Source organism: Anser anser (assembly GCF_964211835.1).
Source record: "Anser anser genome assembly, contig: SUPER_W_unloc_2, whole genome shotgun sequence".
NCBI classification, from domain to species: Eukaryota; Metazoa; Chordata; class Aves; order Anseriformes; family Anatidae; genus Anser; species Anser anser.
In genome coordinates this window covers 783,226-800,560 of record NW_028154230.1, presented here as the reverse complement: position 1 = coordinate 800,560, position 17,335 = coordinate 783,226, and the positions used below count along the sequence as shown (strand labels likewise).

At 55.5% G+C, this 17,335-nt stretch overlaps 2 protein-coding genes across 3 annotated transcripts; both read left to right on the top strand.

Annotated features, from left to right (window-relative positions):
• The first annotated feature begins 3,484 nt into the window (after positions 1-3,484).
• On the top strand, positions 3,485-7,036 carry LOC310888876 (adenosine 5'-monophosphoramidase HINT1-like). Its single transcript, XM_083852497.1, has 4 exons — positions 3,485-3,660; positions 5,102-5,207; positions 5,911-6,118; positions 6,333-7,036. Exons 1-4 carry the CDS (start codon positions 3,518-3,520, stop codon positions 6,377-6,379), a joined length of 504 nt encoding a protein of 167 aa, XP_083708623.1. The 5' UTR covers positions 3,485-3,517; the 3' UTR covers positions 6,380-7,036.
• Positions 7,037-11,884: 4,848 nt separating this feature from the next.
• On the top strand, positions 11,885-15,438 carry LOC310888866 (adenosine 5'-monophosphoramidase HINT1-like). Of its 2 annotated transcripts, none has more exons than XM_083852486.1 (4): positions 11,885-12,074; positions 13,504-13,609; positions 14,313-14,520; positions 14,735-15,438. In XM_083852486.1, exons 1-4 carry the CDS (start codon positions 11,932-11,934, stop codon positions 14,779-14,781), a joined length of 504 nt encoding a protein of 167 aa, XP_083708612.1. In that variant the 5' UTR covers positions 11,885-11,931; the 3' UTR covers positions 14,782-15,438. The 2 variants fall into 2 exon arrangements, with proteins under 2 accessions (XP_083708612.1, XP_083708613.1); XM_083852487.1 differs by having other exon boundaries at positions 11,889-12,074; positions 14,313-14,447.
• Positions 15,439-17,335: the final 1,897 nt, after the last annotated feature.

The following is a 17,335-nucleotide window of genomic DNA, read 5'->3' as shown; positions in this document are numbered from 1 at the left end:
GATGCTCCAGGCCCCGTATCATCTTTGTTGCCCTCCGCTGGACTCTTTCCAAGAGATCCCTGTCTTTTTTGTACTGGGGAGCCCAGAACCGGACACGGTACTCCAGGCGAGGCCTGCCCAGGGCAGAGTAGAGGGGGAGGATCACCTCCCTTGACCTGCTGGCCACGCTCCTTTTAACGCACGCCAGGATCCCGTTGGCCTTCTTGGCCACCAGGGCACGCCGCTGGCTCATGGTCAACCTGTCGTCCACCAGGACCCCCGGGTCCTTCTCCGCAGCGCTCCTCTCCAGCAGGTCATCCCCCAGCCTGTACTGATACACGCGGTTGTTCCTTCCCAGGTGCAGGACTCTACGCTTGCTCTTGTTAAACTTCATTTGGCTTCTTCCTGCCCAGCTCTCCAGCCCGCCCAGGTCTCGCTGAATGGCAGCACAGCCTTCTGGCGTGTCGGCCACTCCTCCCAGCTTTGTATCATCGGCGTACTTGCTGAGGCTGGACACTATTCCCTCGTCAAGGTCGGCGATGAAGATGTTGAACAAGACCGGACCCAGCACCGACCCCTGGGGAACACCGCTAGTCACAGGGCTGCAGCCGGACTCTGCGCCGCCGATCACCACCCTCTGAGCTCGGCCGGTCAGCCAGGTCTCAACCCACCTTACCGTCCACTCGTCTATCCCACGCTTTCTCAGCTTTGCTAGCAGGACGTCGTGGGAGACAGTATCGGAAGCCTTGCTAAAGTCAAGGTAGATGACATCCACTGCTCTCCCTCCATCAACGCAGCTGGTGATGCCATCATAGAAGGCAACGAGGTCGGTCGAGCACGATTTCCCCTTGGTGAATCCATGCTGACTACTCCTCATAACCTCCTTCTCTTCCAATGGCTTGGAGATGGCATCCAGAACAAGCTGTTCCAACACCTTTCCAGCTGTTCCAACACCTGTCCAGGGACGGAGGTGAGACTGACCTTTCCAAGAGCTCCACATCCTTCTTGTGCTGGGGGCCCCAGGCCTGCACGCAGTATTCCAGGTGGGGTCTCCCAAGAGCAGGGTAGAGGGGGATAATCACCTCCCTCTCCCTGCTGGCCACCCCTTTGTTAATGCAGCCCAGGACACAGTTGGCCTTCCGGGCTGCAAGCGCGCGCTGCTGGCTCGTGTCCAGCTTCTCGTCCATCAGGACCCCCAAGTCCTTCTCCGCAGGGCTGCTCTCAAGTTCTTCTTCTCCCAGTCTATAGAAATACCTGGGATTGCCCCAGCCCAAGGTCAACGCCTTGCACTTGGCCTTGTTGAACCTCATTAGGTTCTCATGGGCCCACTTCTCCGGCCTGTCCAGGTCCCTCCGGACGGCATCCCTTCCCTCTGTTGTATCGACTGCACCGCTCAGCTTGGTGTCATCTGCAAACTTGCTCGATTCCGTCGTCTGTGTCATTGCTAAAGATGTTGAAGAGCACCGGTCCCGAGGCCGACCCCTGAGGGACACCGCTTGTGACCGGCCTCCACCCAGACATAGAGCCGTTGACCACAACCCTTTGGCTGCGACCAGCCAACCAATTCTTTATCCGCCCAGCAGTCCATCCTTCAAATCCATACCTCTCCAATTTAGAGAGAAGAATGTGGTGAGGGACCGTATCAAAGGCTTTGCTCAGTCCAGGTGGCATATCCTATCCCAGGACTGGTTTCAGCCGTAAACAACAAACAGTTACGAGGAGAGGTGTAGCTCTGTAAATATTTTTGTTGCCTTGGGTGAATTGGTGTCTGGTCGCACTGAGTGGCCCGCGTGGTAGCTGGGAGATGGCCGACGGGGAGGACTGAGATGTTAAAGCTGCCTGTGGTTGCCTGCCCCCAGCCCCAGCCCCAGCCCCGTCCCCGTGTGCCATCCCGATGGCAGTAGCGCCTGGAACCTCAAACTAAAGCGAGCGTATTCTGATGTCGTTACCCTCCAAGCCTGTCAGAGAGGCAGAAGCGCTGTGGCCTACTCAGGCAGGAACCGCGCGTGTGGGGACGGCCACGTCCCTGCCGCCGTGTCGGGCCAGTTTGAGCTCCGCTCTCCCTGGGGCTGCTGCAGGGCACCGCGGACCACGCTTGGGCAGCCTTGGGGGGCACTGCCTATTTTTCCAGAAGCCTCCTCCCAGCTGAGCACAAACCCAGTTGTGATGTGCCAGGGCTGAGCACAGGCTTTGTATTCCTCCCCCGCCACCCCGTGCGCGGGAGGTGCAGCTTTCCCCCTTAGAAACACCAGCAGTTGAAGTGGGGCTCTCAGGGAAGGTTGTGGAGCAACTTCTGAAAAGGTAAGGCCTGCCCTGGCAAAAGCGGGGATCTGCCTGCGGGGAGCAGCGCCCAAAAGCCACCAGCGTGTTTGGGGTGGAGCTGATAGGGTCATAAATAATAGTTGGGGCTACGAGCGCGAGGTCCCGCATTTGGTCCGGGGCAATCCTAAGCACGAATCCAGGCTGGGCGGAGAATGGATGGAGAGCAGCTCTGAGGAGAAGGGCCTGGGGGCGTTGGTTGATGAGAAGCTCGTCAACCGGAGCCGGCAATGCAATGGACGCTTGCAGCCCGGAAAGCCACCCGTATCCTGGGCCGCATCAAAAGGAGGGCGGCCGGCAAGTCGAGGGAGGTGATTCTCCCTCTCTGCTGCTGTGCTCTTGTGAGGCCCCACCTAGAGTAAGTACTGTGTTCAGCTCTGGGGCCCCCAGCACAAGAAGGACGGGGACGTACTAGAACGCGTCCAGAGGAGGGCCACGAAGATGACCAGGGGGCTGGGGCACCTCTCCCAGGAAGGCAGGCTGAGGGAGTTGGGGTGGTTCAGCCTGGAGAGAGAAGAGAAGGCTCCGGGGAGACCTTGGAGGGGCCGTCCAGTACCCAAAGGGGGGGCCCTACAGGAAAGCTGGGGAGGGACTCTTTGTCAGGGAGAGGAGCGATAGGGCAAGGAGTAATGGTTTTAAACTCAAAGAGGGTAGACTTAGACTGGATAGTTGGAAGAGATTCTTTCCTGAGAGGGGGGTGAGGCACTGGAACGGGTTGCCAGGAGAAGTGGCGGATGCCCCGTCCCTGGAAGTGTTTAAGGCCAGGTTGGATGGGGCTTTGAGCAACGTGGTCTAGTGGAAGGTGTCCCTGCCCAGGGCGGGGGGGTTGGAATTAGGTGATCTTTAAGTAAGGTCCCTGCCAAGCCAAGCCATGCTATGATTCTATGATCGGAGCAACCGTTCTGTGGAGCTCGTTTCCCAGCCGTGCAGGGCCCGGCTTCCCTCCGCGGAGCCGCCCAGCCCGTTTTCGGGCGCCCACTTCCTCCCTCCCGGTCGGATCCCTCCGCGCCCCGAGGGCACGCGACCTCCCTGAGCGCCGATAAGCACCGGGTCGACGGGAGCGGAGCCGCCGAGAGGGCGGGGACAAGGGAAGAGGGCAGGCGAGGCAGCCAATCGAGGCGCGGGAGCGGTCGGCGGCGATCTGTCGGCCCAATGAGCGCCGCGGAGGGCCGGGCCGAGTGCGGGAAGGGAGGGGGCGTTGTACCGAGCGGGCGCCGTCATGGCCGACGGGATCGTTAGGGCGCAGGCCGCCTGGCCCGGCGGCGGCGCTGCCGCTGCAGCCGCTTTCGGAGAGGTCGCCTGCAAGGGCAAGGAGGTCCCCGCCAACGTTCTCCGTGAGGATGAGCGGTCGTGGGCGAGGAGGTAGCCGCGGCGTCGTCGTGCGAGTCTTCTCTTTCCTTCCTTCCCTCGGCCGCTCGCAGGCCCTCTGAAACGAGGGCCCGTCGCGGGTCCCGGGAGTGCGGCAGGGCGGGTGGTGGCCTTGCTGCGGGAGGGAGGGAGGGAGGCAGGGAGGGACGGACGGACGGACGGACGGTCGGTCGGTCGGTCGGTCGGGGTCTCTCCGGCTCGTGGCGCTCTCTACTGCAGCGCCTCTAAAACCCCGCGCCTCTTCGGTGCGCGTCCCGCCTGCCCCCGGGGTGCCACGGCGCGTACTGGGTCGCCGGCGCAGTCGGTCTCCTTGGGGGTTCGGACTGCCTGCGTATAGGCAGCGAGCATCGCAGTAGTGACCGTAATCAGTCATTTCTGCGTAGCAGAAACGCAGGTCTTGATGCGCCTCGTGACAGCGTTCTAGAGACGCCCCGGCTCGGCCGTGCTAGGCTTTGGTTATGGCACCACCCCCACCGCGCACGCGAGCGCACGCTCTCTCCAAAGTGGCTTGTGAAAGGGAAGAATTGCAGCTTTTCCTAGCTTTCTTAAACATCTAGAAGCCAGTCAATCCCGCAGGCTGCTGGTCCTCACTTGAGGCAGGGGGGGAACTTAGAACTGCTTTTGGAGTGTAGTTGGCTATAGCGAATGGTCTTGAATTTGCTTAGCTCGCTGTACCGAAGGCCTGTTTCACAGTTGAGCGATGTTATAGGGGGGAGAAGTGTGAGGAAGGCTCGTAATTCTCGATTGTCGCGCAGTGAAAGGCGATGGTGAGTAAGAAGTGCAAAGCATCTGTGGAATCGAGTCTTATCGGCGCTGTTTCAGTCGCATCTAAAATAAATAAAACTGCCGGAAGTCGCTAATCTGAAGTACTCGGCTGTCTCGTTGCCCCCGTCACCTTGCGTGCTGGATCCTGCTTCTGGTGCCGTATGCAGTTTCGGTCTGCTGGTGATTTGGGGAGTTCCCTCGCAATTAGTTGCGAGTCGATGGTTTCCTACAGATCGGTGGTATTCGTGTTTCGCAGGTGATACCTTGGCCTCGGTCTGGAGGTGTCTGACGTAGAGCCGGCCGTAACGGGCTAACTTGGAATGTTCTTTCCCCTGAGTACGTGGCGTTATCGAGGACGGAGAGTTTATACAGCCTCAGCCGGATTACTCCGGGTTCTTTGAAGATGCCTTCCTACCTCTGGCCGAGGCAATATTTGGACATAACTGAAGGACAGTTAGCAATTGTTTGCCGCTTGTGTGTTTTGCGTGTAGAAGGTAGAGAACTTTGCCTATTCAAAGATCGCTTAAGAAGAATCGCTGTTTTGTCGTGCGCGTTTGGGGTACCTGATAATCTGCTTCGGTAGGACGAGTTCGGTGGGGCATAGTGATTTGCTTAAGCTGTTGCCTTTCTCTGAAGCTGACTGCGTTGTAACTGTTTACTCTTCCTCCAGCGCCTTGCGTTCCGTGATAGTTCGCCTCAGGCTCCAGTGTTTTTTCCTAGTCCTTCCTGAGAAGGCAGTTGTCCGGTTATGTGAAGCAGAAGATTCTGGCGGACCCGTGAGTACTGTGGGAGCTTTCTTTTCGCTAGGCTGGCTGTACCTGTAACTAGTTTGTAACTTCCTAGACTCTTTCCCGTCCCCTCTTTTCCTCTGGATGTTGCGGAGGGGCGCACAGTAGGCTATTTTGGGTTTTCCGATGCTGTAGTCTTTTGCCTCTAGCTTGTAATGGAGTTGAGCTTTTTGACTAAGAGCGGCGATATAAAGCGATGCTGGTCTCCGGCTACGCGCTTGTAGTGCAAAAAGCAGTGTTGTTCCGAAGTACGGTCTGATGCCCGTTTTCACGGTTTCCAGACAGCGGCGGTGGTACTTTGACTATGCAGAAGAGGGCTTGGGGTTTGGGCAGGTCAGAGGCGAGGAAAGGGAAAGCTGGTTGAGCGGCGCTGGGTGTTTGTTTCGCTGTTAGCTATGCAAGTCAAGTTCCAAGGCTTTGTGAGGCCACGCAAAAGAAAAGGCACCGTGAAGCTTTTATTTTCCGCCAGAGCGGCTTACGTTGCCCGAAGCTATGACGGGGGCTTTAACCCCCGAGACAAATTTAGCTTCTGTGACTGTTTTGTAGTCTGTTCCTGTCTAGAGGGTAATTCAAAGAGCAGCGGTTGAATCGTGAAGGATTAGCTAACCGTGTTCTGTGGATGGTTCTCCGCTCGCGTTCGTTCTGTGCGTCGTGGCACGTTATGTTAGGTAACGTTATTTCCTTTTTCCAGCTTCTTGGGCGTGTAATGGTTGTTGGCAAGAAGTGTGCTGCTAACCTGGACCTGACCAATGGATTCCGGATGGCTGTGAATGCCCACCCTCGGGCCCTTCGGGCTGTCGTGTACATCTACGTATTCTGGGTGGCGGTCAGTTGGGCCGGCCTCCTGGCTAAGGTTTTTGCACCGCAGGCGTCACTGCACGCGTACGGGTCGCTGCCGAGTAGGTTTCATATGTTGCCCGTCAATCTAGCCCCTGTTGACGTATGATTTTTTTTTTTTTTTTTTTCCTGGACGGCTGTCTATGGAGGGTAATAAAGAGCTTTGAGCAGCACTTGCACAATAAAGATGGAGCATGGGGATATGACCTCTGTCTTGTGTGTCTTGCCGATGGAAATAGTTCTGCAAGTTAAAAGAATGTTTCGGTCTGTTGACAGTGTCGTGTAGATGGTGGTTTGCCCAGTCATTTGAAACGCGAAGATAGAAGCGCTCGGCGGTCCTGTGGGTCTCCATCTCCCTAAGACGATCTAGGATGTGCTGTGTGTTTGAGGCCTTGCTATCTTCCCCCTGCTCCCAAATAAAAGGGCGTGCTTTTATTGCGAAACAGCCGCATCGAGGACTGGCAGATGTAGAACCAGAGAAGAATAAGGTTGGAAGAAAGCTTCCAGGCATCGTCTGTTGTCTGCCCCTGTCCCGAGGAGGCAGAATAAACTCTACCCGGTGTGATTTCTGACAGGTGCTTGTCAGCCTGTTCTTGACTACCGTAGGAGTTTTGCTACCGCTTTCTTTTCAGTCGTGGGTTTCGCAACTTCGAGAAGTAATTTCTCCCACAGACGCTTTTCAAAGCGTAGAAGGCTCTGGGATGCTTGAGTCGGCTTCTGAACGTTCAAGACTCGGCTGCCGTTCCCTTTATTTTTTTGTATGTATTTTTAGAGTCTTTTTTTTTCCTAAACGAAGTCCGTTGTTCAGGAACTAGAAGAAGGATTAGCTAAAGGCACCATAAGGCGTTTAAATGCGATCACCTCTCGTGCTTTGTTAGACCTCTGGCTTTGCTGTGCTCCTTGTTTAATTGCGGTTACGTTCAAGGCTTACTGGAGCGTGGGAGCGTTAAAATGCTATTAAATATTTTTAGTGTTTGAAACTTGCTAATGAAATGATTTTTGTGACTCCGTTCCTCACAAAGAAACTCGATTCCTTAGCAGGAGGAATGATCTTTGTTACTGGATCTGTTTGCGGGGTTAACGATTGCAGCTGTGAATGACTAAAGTCTTTTGAAGAAGCTGAATGATAAAAACCAAACCGAAACAAGAAACAGCCCTTGTTCTACTCGAAGTAATATAGAATTTGCCGTTTGCGGGGTCAGATGAAAATAGTTGTGGAAGTCAACTACTTGGGGGGGGGGGGGGAGGGGAGGGGAGGGGAGGGGTGGGTGGAGGTGGAGATGCTGTTGCCCTTTCAGGGAAAGCTTCTTAAATTGGCACTTGATCAACTGTTCTGTTTCTGTATTTGTCCTTGGTCTCTTTCATTGGTCTGTTTTGTTGACGTAGAAGAGCCCATGGAACTGCTCAAAGAAACCTGTGCAAATGGACCTTGAGTAAGTATTTACGTGTTCAACTGTTCCCCAGTCGGTCTAGCTAATGCTATCAGCGCTTGTAGTCTTTCACAAAAGGTGTTTAATTCCTGAGAAAGTAGAGGAGGAAGATGATTGGTAATCTCTTTGCTTAATAGGCACTGTTAGACAACCGTAGAAGGCGAAGAAATTTGCCCCCGAGGCACCAATTTGACCCTTCCTTTAGCCTGTACGCTTTCAAAGAGCATATCATAGAACCATAGAATGGCCTGGGTTGAAAAGCACCTTAAAGATCATCTAGTTTCAACCCCCCTGCTCTGGGCAGCGTTGCCAACCACTAGAGCAGGCTGCCCAGAGCCGCGTCCAGCCTGGCCTTGAATGCCTCCAGGGATGGGGCATCCAGAACCTCTCTGGGCAACCCGTTCCAGTGCCTCACCGCCCTCTGAGTGAAAAACTTTCTCCTAATATCTAAGCTAAATCTCCCCTGTCTTAGTTTAAAACCATTCCCCCTTGTCCTATCGCTATCAACACGTGTATTTTTACTCCTGTATATACAGATTCGTAGGGGTTGGAAGGGACCTCAAGAGATCGTCGGGTCCAACCCCCCTGCCAGAGCAGGTTCCCTAGAGCAGGCTGCCCAGGTAGGCGTCCAGACGGGCCTTGAATATCTCCGGAGAAGGAGACTCCACAACCTCCCCGGGCAGCCTGTTCCAGCGCTCCGTCACCCTCACCGTGAAGAAGTTCTTTCGCGTGTTGGTGCGGAACTTCCTGTGCTCCAGTTTTTGGCCGTTGCCCCTTGTCCTATCCCCACAAACCACTGAAAAGAGGGTGGCCAAGTCCCACTGTCTCCCACACTTAAGATATTTGTAATCATTGATAAGATCCCCTCTCAGTCTTCTCTTCTCAAGGCTGAACAGGCCCAGGTCTCTCAGTCTTTGCTCATAGGGGAGATGCTCCAGGCCCCGTATCATCTTTGTTGCCCTCCGCTGGACTCTTTCCAAGAGATCCCTGTCTTTTTTGTACTGGGGAGCCCAGAACCGGACACGGTACTCCAGGCGAGGCCTGCCCAGGGCAGAGTAGAGGGGGAGGATCACCTCCCTTGACCTGCTGGCCACGCTCCTTTTAACGCACGCCAGGATCCCGTTGGCCTTCTTGGCCACCAGGGCACGCCGCTGGCTCATGGTCAACCTGTCGTCCACCAGGACCCCCGGGTCCTTCTCCGCAGCGCTCCTCTCCAGCAGGTCATCCCCCAGCCTGTACTGATACACGCGGTTGTTCCTTCCCAGGTGCAGGACTCTACGCTTGCTCTTGTTAAACTTCATTTGGCTTCTTCCTGCCCAGCTCTCCAGCCCGCCCAGGTCTCGCTGAATGGCAGCACAGCCTTCTGGCGTGTCGGCCACTCCTCCCAGCTTTGTATCATCGGCGTACTTGCTGAGGCTGGACACTATTCCCTCGTCAAGGTCGGCGATGAAGATGTTGAACAAGACCGGACCCAGCACCGACCCCTGGGGAACACCGCTAGTCACAGGGCTGCAGCCGGACTCTGCGCCGCCGATCACCACCCTCTGAGCTCGGCCGGTCAGCCAGGTCTCAACCCACCTTACCGTCCACTCGTCTATCCCACGCTTTCTCAGCTTTGCTAGCAGGACGTCGTGGGAGACAGTATCGGAAGCCTTGCTAAAGTCAAGGTAGATGACATCCACTGCTCTCCCTCCATCAACGCAGCTGGTGATGCCATCATAGAAGGCAACGAGGTCGGTCGAGCACGATTTCCCCTTGGTGAATCCATGCTGACTACTCCTCATAACCTCCTTCTCTTCCAATGGCTTGGAGATGGCATCCAGAACAAGCTGTTCCAACACCTTTCCAGCTGTTCCAACACCTGTCCAGGGACGGAGGTGAGACTGACCTTTCCAAGAGCTCCACATCCTTCTTGTGCTGGGGGCCCCAGGCCTGCACGCAGTATTCCAGGTGGGGTCTCCCAAGAGCAGGGTAGAGGGGGATAATCACCTCCCTCTCCCTGCTGGCCACCCCTTTGTTAATGCAGCCCAGGACACAGTTGGCCTTCCGGGCTGCAAGCGCGCGCTGCTGGCTCGTGTCCAGCTTCTCGTCCATCAGGACCCCCAAGTCCTTCTCCGCAGGGCTGCTCTCAAGTTCTTCTTCTCCCAGTCTATAGAAATACCTGGGATTGCCCCAGCCCAAGGTCAACGCCTTGCACTTGGCCTTGTTGAACCTCATTAGGTTCTCATGGGCCCACTTCTCCGGCCTGTCCAGGTCCCTCCGGACGGCATCCCTTCCCTCTGTTGTATCGACTGCACCGCTCAGCTTGGTGTCATCTGCAAACTTGCTCGATTCCGTCGTCTGTGTCATTGCTAAAGATGTTGAAGAGCACCGGTCCCGAGGCCGACCCCTGAGGGACACCGCTTGTGACCGGCCTCCACCCAGACATAGAGCCGTTGACCACAACCCTTTGGCTGCGACCAGCCAACCAATTCTTTATCCGCCCAGCAGTCCATCCTTCAAATCCATACCTCTCCAATTTAGAGAGAAGAATGTGGTGAGGGACCGTATCAAAGGCTTTGCTCAGTCCAGGTGGCATATCCTATCCCAGGACTGGTTTCAGCCGTAAACAACAAACAGTTACGAGGAGAGGTGTAGCTCTGTAAATATTTTTGTTGCCTTGGGTGAATTGGTGTCTGGTCGCACTGAGTGGCCCGCGTGGTAGCTGGGAGATGGCCGACGGGGAGGACTGAGATGTTAAAGCTGCCTGTGGTTGCCTGCCCCCAGCCCCAGCCCCAGCCCCGTCCCCGTGTGCCATCCCGATGGCAGTAGCGCCTGGAACCTCAAACTAAAGCGAGCGTATTCTGATGTCGTTACCCTCCAAGCCTGTCAGAGAGGCAGAAGCGCTGTGGCCTACTCAGGCAGGAACCGCGCGTGTGGGGACGGCCACGTCCCTGCCGCCGTGTCGGGCCAGTTTGAGCTCCGCTCTCCCTGGGGCTGCTGCAGGGCACCGCGGACCACGCTTGGGCAGCCTTGGGGGGCACTGCCTATTTTTCCAGAAGCCTCCTCCCCAGCTGAGCACAAACCCAGTTGTGATGTGCCAGGGCTGAGCACAGGCTTTGTATTCCTCCCCGCCACCCCGTGCGCGGGAGGTGCAGCTTTCCCCCTTAGAAACACCAGCAGTTGAAGTGGGGCTCTCAGGGAAGGTTGTGGAGCAACTTCTGAAAAGGTAAGGCCTGCCCTGGCAAAAGCGGGGATCTGCCTGCGGGGAGCAGCGCCCAAAAGCCACCAGCGTGTTTGGGGTGGAGCTGATAGGGTCATAAATAATAGTTGGGGCTACGAGCGCGAGGTCCCGCATTTGGTCCGGGGCAATCCTAAGCACGAATCCAGGCTGGGCGGAGAATGGATGGAGAGCAGCTCTGAGGAGAAGGGCCTGGGGGCGTTGGTTGATGAGAAGCTCGTCAACCGGAGCCGGCAATGCAATGGACGCTTGCAGCCCGGAAAGCCACCCGTATCCTGGGCCGCATCAAAAGGAGGGCGGCCGGCAAGTCGAGGGAGGTGATTCTCCCTCTCTGCTGCTGTGCTCTTGTGAGGCCCCACCTAGAGTAAGTACTGTGTTCAGCTCTGGGGCCCCCAGCACAAGAAGGACGGGGACGTACTAGAACGCGTCCAGAGGAGGGCCACGAAGATGACCAGGGGGCTGGGGCACCTCTCCCAGGAAGGCAGGCTGAGGGAGTTGGGGTGGTTCAGCCTGGAGAGAGAAGAGAAGGCTCCGGGGAGACCTTGGAGGGGCCTTCCAGTACCCAAAGGGGGGGCCCTACAGGAAAGCTGGGGAGGGACTCTTTGTCAGGGAGAGGAGCGATAGGGCAAGGAGTAATGGTTTTAAACTCAAAGAGGGTAGACTTAGACTGGATAGTTGGAAGAGATTCTTTCCTGAGAGGGGGGTGAGGCACTGGAACGGGTTGCCAGGAGAAGTGGCGGATGCCCCGTCCCTGGAAGTGTTTAAGGCCAGGTTGGATGGGGCTTTGAGCAACGTGGTCTAGTGGAAGGTGTCCCTGCCCAGGGCGGGGGGGTTGGAATTAGGTGATCTTTAAGTAAGGTCCCTGCCAAGCCAAGCCATGCTATGATTCTATGATCGGAGCAACCGTTCTGTGGAGCTCGTTTCCCAGCCGTGCAGGGCCCGGCTTCCCTCCGCGGAGCCGCCCAGCCCGTTTTCGGGCGCCCACTTCCTCCCTCCCGGTCGGATCCCTCCGCGCCCCGAGGGCACGCGACCTCCCTGAGCGCCGATAAGCACCGGGTCGACGGGAGCGGAGCCGCCGAGAGGGCGGGGACAAGGGAAGAGGGCAGGCGAGGCAGCCAATCGAGGCGCGGGAGCGGTCGGCGGCGATCTGTCGGCCCAATGAGCGCCGCGGAGGGCCGGGCCGAGTGCGGGAAGGGAGGGGGCGTTGTACCGAGCGGGCGCCGTCATGGCCGACGGGATCGTTAGGGCGCAGGCCGCCTGGCCCGGCGGCGGCGCTGCCGCTGCAGCCGCTTTCGGAGAGGTCGCCTGCAAGGGCAAGGAGGTCCCCGCCAACGTTCTCCGTGAGGATGAGCGGTCGTGGGCGAGGAGGTAGCCGCGGCGTCGTCGTGCGAGTCTTCTCTTTCCTTCCTTCCCTCGGCCGCTCGCAGGCCCTCTGAAACGAGGGCCCGTCGCGGGTCCCGGGAGTGCGGCAGGGCGGGTGGTGGCCTTGCTGCGGGAGGGAGGGACGGACGGACGGACGGACGGACGGACGGTCGGTCGGTCGGTCGGGGTCTCTCCGGCTCGTGGCGCTCTCTACTGCAGCGCCTCTAAAACCCCGCGCTTCTTCGGTGCGCGTCCCGCCTGCCCCCGGGGTGCCACGGCGCGTACTGGGTCGCCGGCGCAGTCGGTCTCCTTGGGGGTTCGGACTGCCTGCGTATAGGCAGCGAGCATCGCAGTAGTGACCGTAATCAGTCATTTCTGCGTAGCAGAAACGCAGGTCTTGATGCGCCTCGTGACAGCGTTCTAGAGACGCCCCGGCTCGGCCGTGCTAGGCTTTGGTTATGGCACCACCCCCACCGCGCACGCGAGCGCACGCTCTCTCCAAAGTGGCTTGTGAAAGGGAAGAATTGCAGCTTTTCCTAGCTTTCTTAAACATCTAGAAGCCAGTCAATCCCGCAGGCTGCTGGTCCTCACTTGAGGCAGGGGGGGAACTTAGAACTGCTTTTGGAGTGTAGTTGGCTATAGCGAATGGTCTTGAATTTGCTTAGCTCGCTGTACCGAAGGCCTGTTTCACAGTTGAGCGATGTTATAGGGGGGAGAAGTGTGAGGAAGGCTCGTAATTCTCGATTGTCGCGCAGTGAAAGGCGATGGTGAGTAAGAAGTGCAAAGCATCTGTGGAATCGAGTCTTATCGGCGCTGTTTCAGTCGCATCTAAAATAAATAAAACTGCCGGAAGTCGCTAATCTGAAGTACTCGGCTGTCTCGTTGCCCCCGTCACCTTGCGTGCTGGATCCTGCTTCTGGTGCCGTATGCAGTTTCGGTCTGCTGGTGATTTGGGGAGTTCCCTCGCAATTAGTTGCGAGTCGATGGTTTCCTACAGATCGGTGGTATTCGTGTTTCGCAGGTGATACCTTGGCCTCGGTCTGGAGGTGTCTGACGTAGAGCCGGCCGTAACGGGCTAACTTGGAATGTTCTTTCCCCTGAGTACGTGGCGTTATCGAGGACGGAGAGTTTATACAGCCTCAGCCGGATTACTCCGGGTTCTTTGAAGATGCCTTCCTACCTCTGGCCGAGGCAATATTTGGACATAACTGAAGGACAGTTAGCAATTGTTTGCCGCTTGTGTGTTTTGCGTGTAGAAGGTAGAGAACTTTGCCTATTCAAAGATCGCTTAAGAAGAATCGCTGTTTTGTCGTGCGCGTTTGGGGTACCTGATAATCTGCTTCGGTAGGACGAGTTCGGTGGGGCATAGTGATTTGCTTAAGCTGTTGCCTTTCTCTGAAGCTGACTGCGTTGTAACTGTTTACTCTTCCTCCAGCGCCTTGCGTTCCGTGATAGTTCGCCTCAGGCTCCAGTGTTTTTTCCTAGTCCTTCCTGAGAAGGCAGTTGTCCGGTTATGTGAAGCAGAAGATTCTGGCGGACCCGTGAGTACTGTGGGAGCTTTCTTTTCGCTAGGCTGGCTGTACCTGTAACTAGTTTGTAACTTCCTAGACTCTTTCCCGTCCCCTCTTTTCCTCTGGATGTTGCGGAGGGGCGCACAGTAGGCTATTTTGGGTTTTCCGATGCTGTAGTCTTTTGCCTCTAGCTTGTAATGGAGTTGAGCTTTTTGACTAAGAGCGGCGATATAAAGCGATGCTGGTCTCCGGCTACGCGCTTGTAGTGCAAAAAGCAGTGTTGTTCCGAAGTACGGTCTGATGCCCGTTTTCACGGTTTCCAGACAGCGGCGGTGGTACTTTGACTATGCAGAAGAGGGCTTGGGGTTTGGGCAGGTCAGAGGCGAGGAAAGGGAAAGCTGGTTGAGCGGCGCTGGGTGTTTGTTTCGCTGTTAGCTATGCAAGTCAAGTTCCAAGGCTTTGTGAGGCCACGCAAAAGAAAAGGCACCGTGAAGCTTTTATTTTCCGCCAGAGCGGCTTACGTTGCCCGAAGCTATGACGGGGGCTTTAACCCCCGAGACAAATTTAGCTTCTGTGACTGTTTTGTAGTCTGTTCCTGTCTAGAGGGTAATTCAAAGAGCAGCGGTTGAATCGTGAAGGATTAGCTAACCGTGTTCTGTGGATGGTTCTCCGCTCGCGTTCGTTCTGTGCGTCGTGGCACGTTATGTTAGGTAACGTTATTTCCTTTTTCCAGCTTCTTGGGCGTGTAATGGTTGTTGGCAAGAAGTGTGCTGCTAACCTGGACCTGACCAATGGATTCCGGATGGCTGTGAATGCCCACCCTCGGGCCCTTCGGGCTGTCGTGTACATCTACGTATTCTGGGTGGCGGTCAGTTGGGCCGGCCTCCTGGCTAAGGTTTTTGCACCGCAGGCGTCACTGCACGCGTACGGGTCGCCGCCGAGTAGGTTTCATATGTTGCCCGTCAATCTAGCCCCTGTTGACGTATGATTTTTTTTGTTTTTTTTTTCCTGGACGGCTGTCTATGGAGGGTAATAAAGAGCTTTGAGCAGCACTTGCACAATAAAGATGGAGCATGGGGATATGACCTCTGTCTTGTGTGTCTTGCCGATGGAAATAGTTCTGCAAGTTAAAAGAATGTTTCGGTCTGTTGACAGTGTCGTGTAGATGGTGGTTTGCCCAGTCATTTGAAACGCGAAGATAGAAGCGCTCGGCGGTCCTGTGGGTCTCCATCTCCCTAAGACGATCTAGGATGTGCTGTGTGTTTGAGGCCTTGCTATCTTCCCCCTGCTCCCAAATAAAAGGGCGTGCTTTTATTGCGAAACAGCCGCATCGAGGACTGGCAGATGTAGAACCAGAGAAGAATAAGGTTGGAAGAAAGCTTCCAGGCATCGTCTGTTGTCTGCCCCTGTCCCGAGGAGGCAGAATAAACTCTACCCGGTGTGATTTCTGACAGGTGCTTGTCAGCCTGTTCTTGACTACCGTAGGAGTTTTGCTACCGCTTTCTTTTCAGTCGTGGGTTTCGCAACTTCGAGAAGTAATTTCTCCCACAGACGCTTTTCAAAGCGTAGAAGGCTCTGGGATGCTTGAGTCGGCTTCTGAACGTTCAAGACTCGGCTGCCGTTCCCTTTATTTTTTTGTATGTATTTTTAGAGTCTTTTTTTTTCCTAAACGAAGTCCGTTGTTCAGGAACTAGAAGAAGGATTAGCTAAAGGCACCATAAGGCGTTTAAATGCGATCACCTCTCGTGCTTTGTTAGACCTCTGGCTTTGCTGTGCTCCTTGTTTAATTGCGGTTACGTTCAAGGCTTACTGGAGCGTGGGAGCGTTAAAATGCTATTAAATATTTTTAGTGTTTGAAACTTGCTAATGAAATGATTTTTGTGACTCCGTTCCTCACAAAGAAACTCGATTCCTTAGCAGGAGGAATGATCTTTGTTACTGGATCTGTTTGCGGGGTTAACGATTGCAGCTGTGAATGACTAAAGTCTTTTGAAGAAGCTGAATGATAAAAACCAAACCGAAACAAGAAACAGCCCTTGTTCTACTCGAAGTAATATAGAATTTGCCGTTTGCGGGGTCAGATGAAAATAGTTGTGGAAGTCAACTACTTGGGGGGGGGGGGGGGGAGGGGAGGGGAGGGGAGGGGTGGGTGGAGGTGGAGATGCTGTTGCCCTTTCAGGGAAAGCTTCTTAAATTGGCACTTGATCAACTGTTCTGTTTCTGTATTTGTCCTTGGTCTCTTTCATTGGTCTGTTTTGTTGACGTAGAAGAGCCCATGGAACTGCTCAAAGAAACCTGTGCAAATGGACCTTGAGTAAGTATTTACGTGTTCAACTGTTCCCCAGTCGGTCTAGCTAATGCTATCAGCGCTTGTAGTCTTTCACAAAAGGTGTTTAATTCCTGAGAAAGTAGAGGAGGAAGACGATTGGTAATCTCTTTGCTTAATAGGCACTGTTAGACAACCGTAGAAGGCGAAGAAATTTGCCCCCGAGGCACCAATTTGACCCTTCCTTTAGCCTGTACGCTTTCAAAGAGCATATCATAGAACCATAGAATGGCCTGGGTTGAAAAGCACCTTAAAGATCATCTAGTTTCAACCCCCCTGCTCTGGGCAGCGTTGCCAACCACTAGAGCAGGCTGCCCAGAGCCGCGTCCAGCCTGGCCTTGAATGCCTCCAGGGATGGGGCATCCAGAACCTCTCTGGGCAACCCGTTCCAGTGCCTCACCGCCCTCTGAGTGAAAAACTTTCTCCTAATATCTAAGCTAAATCTCCCCTGTCTTAGTTTAAAACCATTCCCCCTTGTCCTATCGCTATCAACACGTGTATTTTTACTCCTGTATATACAGATTCGTAGGGGTTGGAAGGGACCTCAAGAGATCGTCGGGTCCAACCCCCCTGCCAGAGCAGGTTCCCTAGAGCAGGCTGCCCAGGTAGGCGTCCAGACGGGCCTTGAATATCTCCGGAGAAGGAGACTCCACAACCTCCCCGGGCAGCCTGTTCCAGCGCTCCGTCACCCTCACCGTGAAGAAGTTCTTTCGCGTGTTGGTGCGGAACTTCCTGTGCTCCAGTTTTTGGCCGTTGCCCCTTGTCCTATCCCCACAAACCACTGAAAAGAGGGTGGCCAAGTCCCACTGTCTCCCACACTTAAGATATTTGTAATCATTGATAAGATCCCCTCTCAGTCTTCTCTTCTCAAGGCTGAACAGGCCCAGGTCTCTCAGTCTTTGCTCATAGGGGAGATGCTCCAGGCCCCGTATCATCTTTGTTGCCCTCCGCTGGACTCTTTCCAAGAGATCCCTGTCTTTTTTGTACTGGGGAGCCCAGAACCGGACACGGTACTCCAGGCGAGGCCTGCCCAGGGCAGAGTAGAGGGGGAGGATCACCTCCCTTGACCTGCTGGCCACGCTCCTTTTAACGCACGCCAGGATCCCGTTGGCCTTCTTGGCCACCAGGGCACGCCGCTGGCTCATGGTCAACCTGTCGTCCACCAGGACCCCCGGGTCCTTCTCCGCAGCGCTCCTCTCCAGCAGGTCATCCCCCAGCCTGTACTGATACACGCGGTTGTTCCTTCCCAGGTGCAGGACTCTACGCTTGCTCTTGTTAAACTTCATTTGGCTTCTTCCTGCCCAGCTCTCCAGCCCGCCCAGGTCTCGCTGAATGGCAGCACAGCCTTCTGGCGTGTCGGCCACTCCTCCCAGCTTTGTATCATCGGCGTACTTGCTGAGGCTGGACACTATTCCCTCGTCAAGGTCGGC

Excerpts from the sequence above, each read along its gene's own strand:
- LOC310888876 (XM_083852497.1), top strand. The coding sequence starts at position 3,518 with ATGGCCGACGGGATCGTTAGGGCGCAGGCCGCCTGGCCCGGCGGCGGC. Across the intron at positions 3,661-5,101 it reads GAGCGGTCGTGGGCGAGGAG|CGCCTTGCGTTCCGTGATAG; the intron begins GTAGCCGCGGCG and ends CTCTTCCTCCAG. Across the intron at positions 5,208-5,910 it reads CAGAAGATTCTGGCGGACCC|CTTCTTGGGCGTGTAATGGT; the intron begins GTGAGTACTGTG and ends TCCTTTTTCCAG.
- LOC310888866 (XM_083852486.1), top strand. The coding sequence starts at position 11,932 with ATGGCCGACGGGATCGTTAGGGCGCAGGCCGCCTGGCCCGGCGGCGGC. Across the intron at positions 12,075-13,503 it reads GAGCGGTCGTGGGCGAGGAG|CGCCTTGCGTTCCGTGATAG; the intron begins GTAGCCGCGGCG and ends CTCTTCCTCCAG. Across the intron at positions 13,610-14,312 it reads CAGAAGATTCTGGCGGACCC|CTTCTTGGGCGTGTAATGGT; the intron begins GTGAGTACTGTG and ends TCCTTTTTCCAG.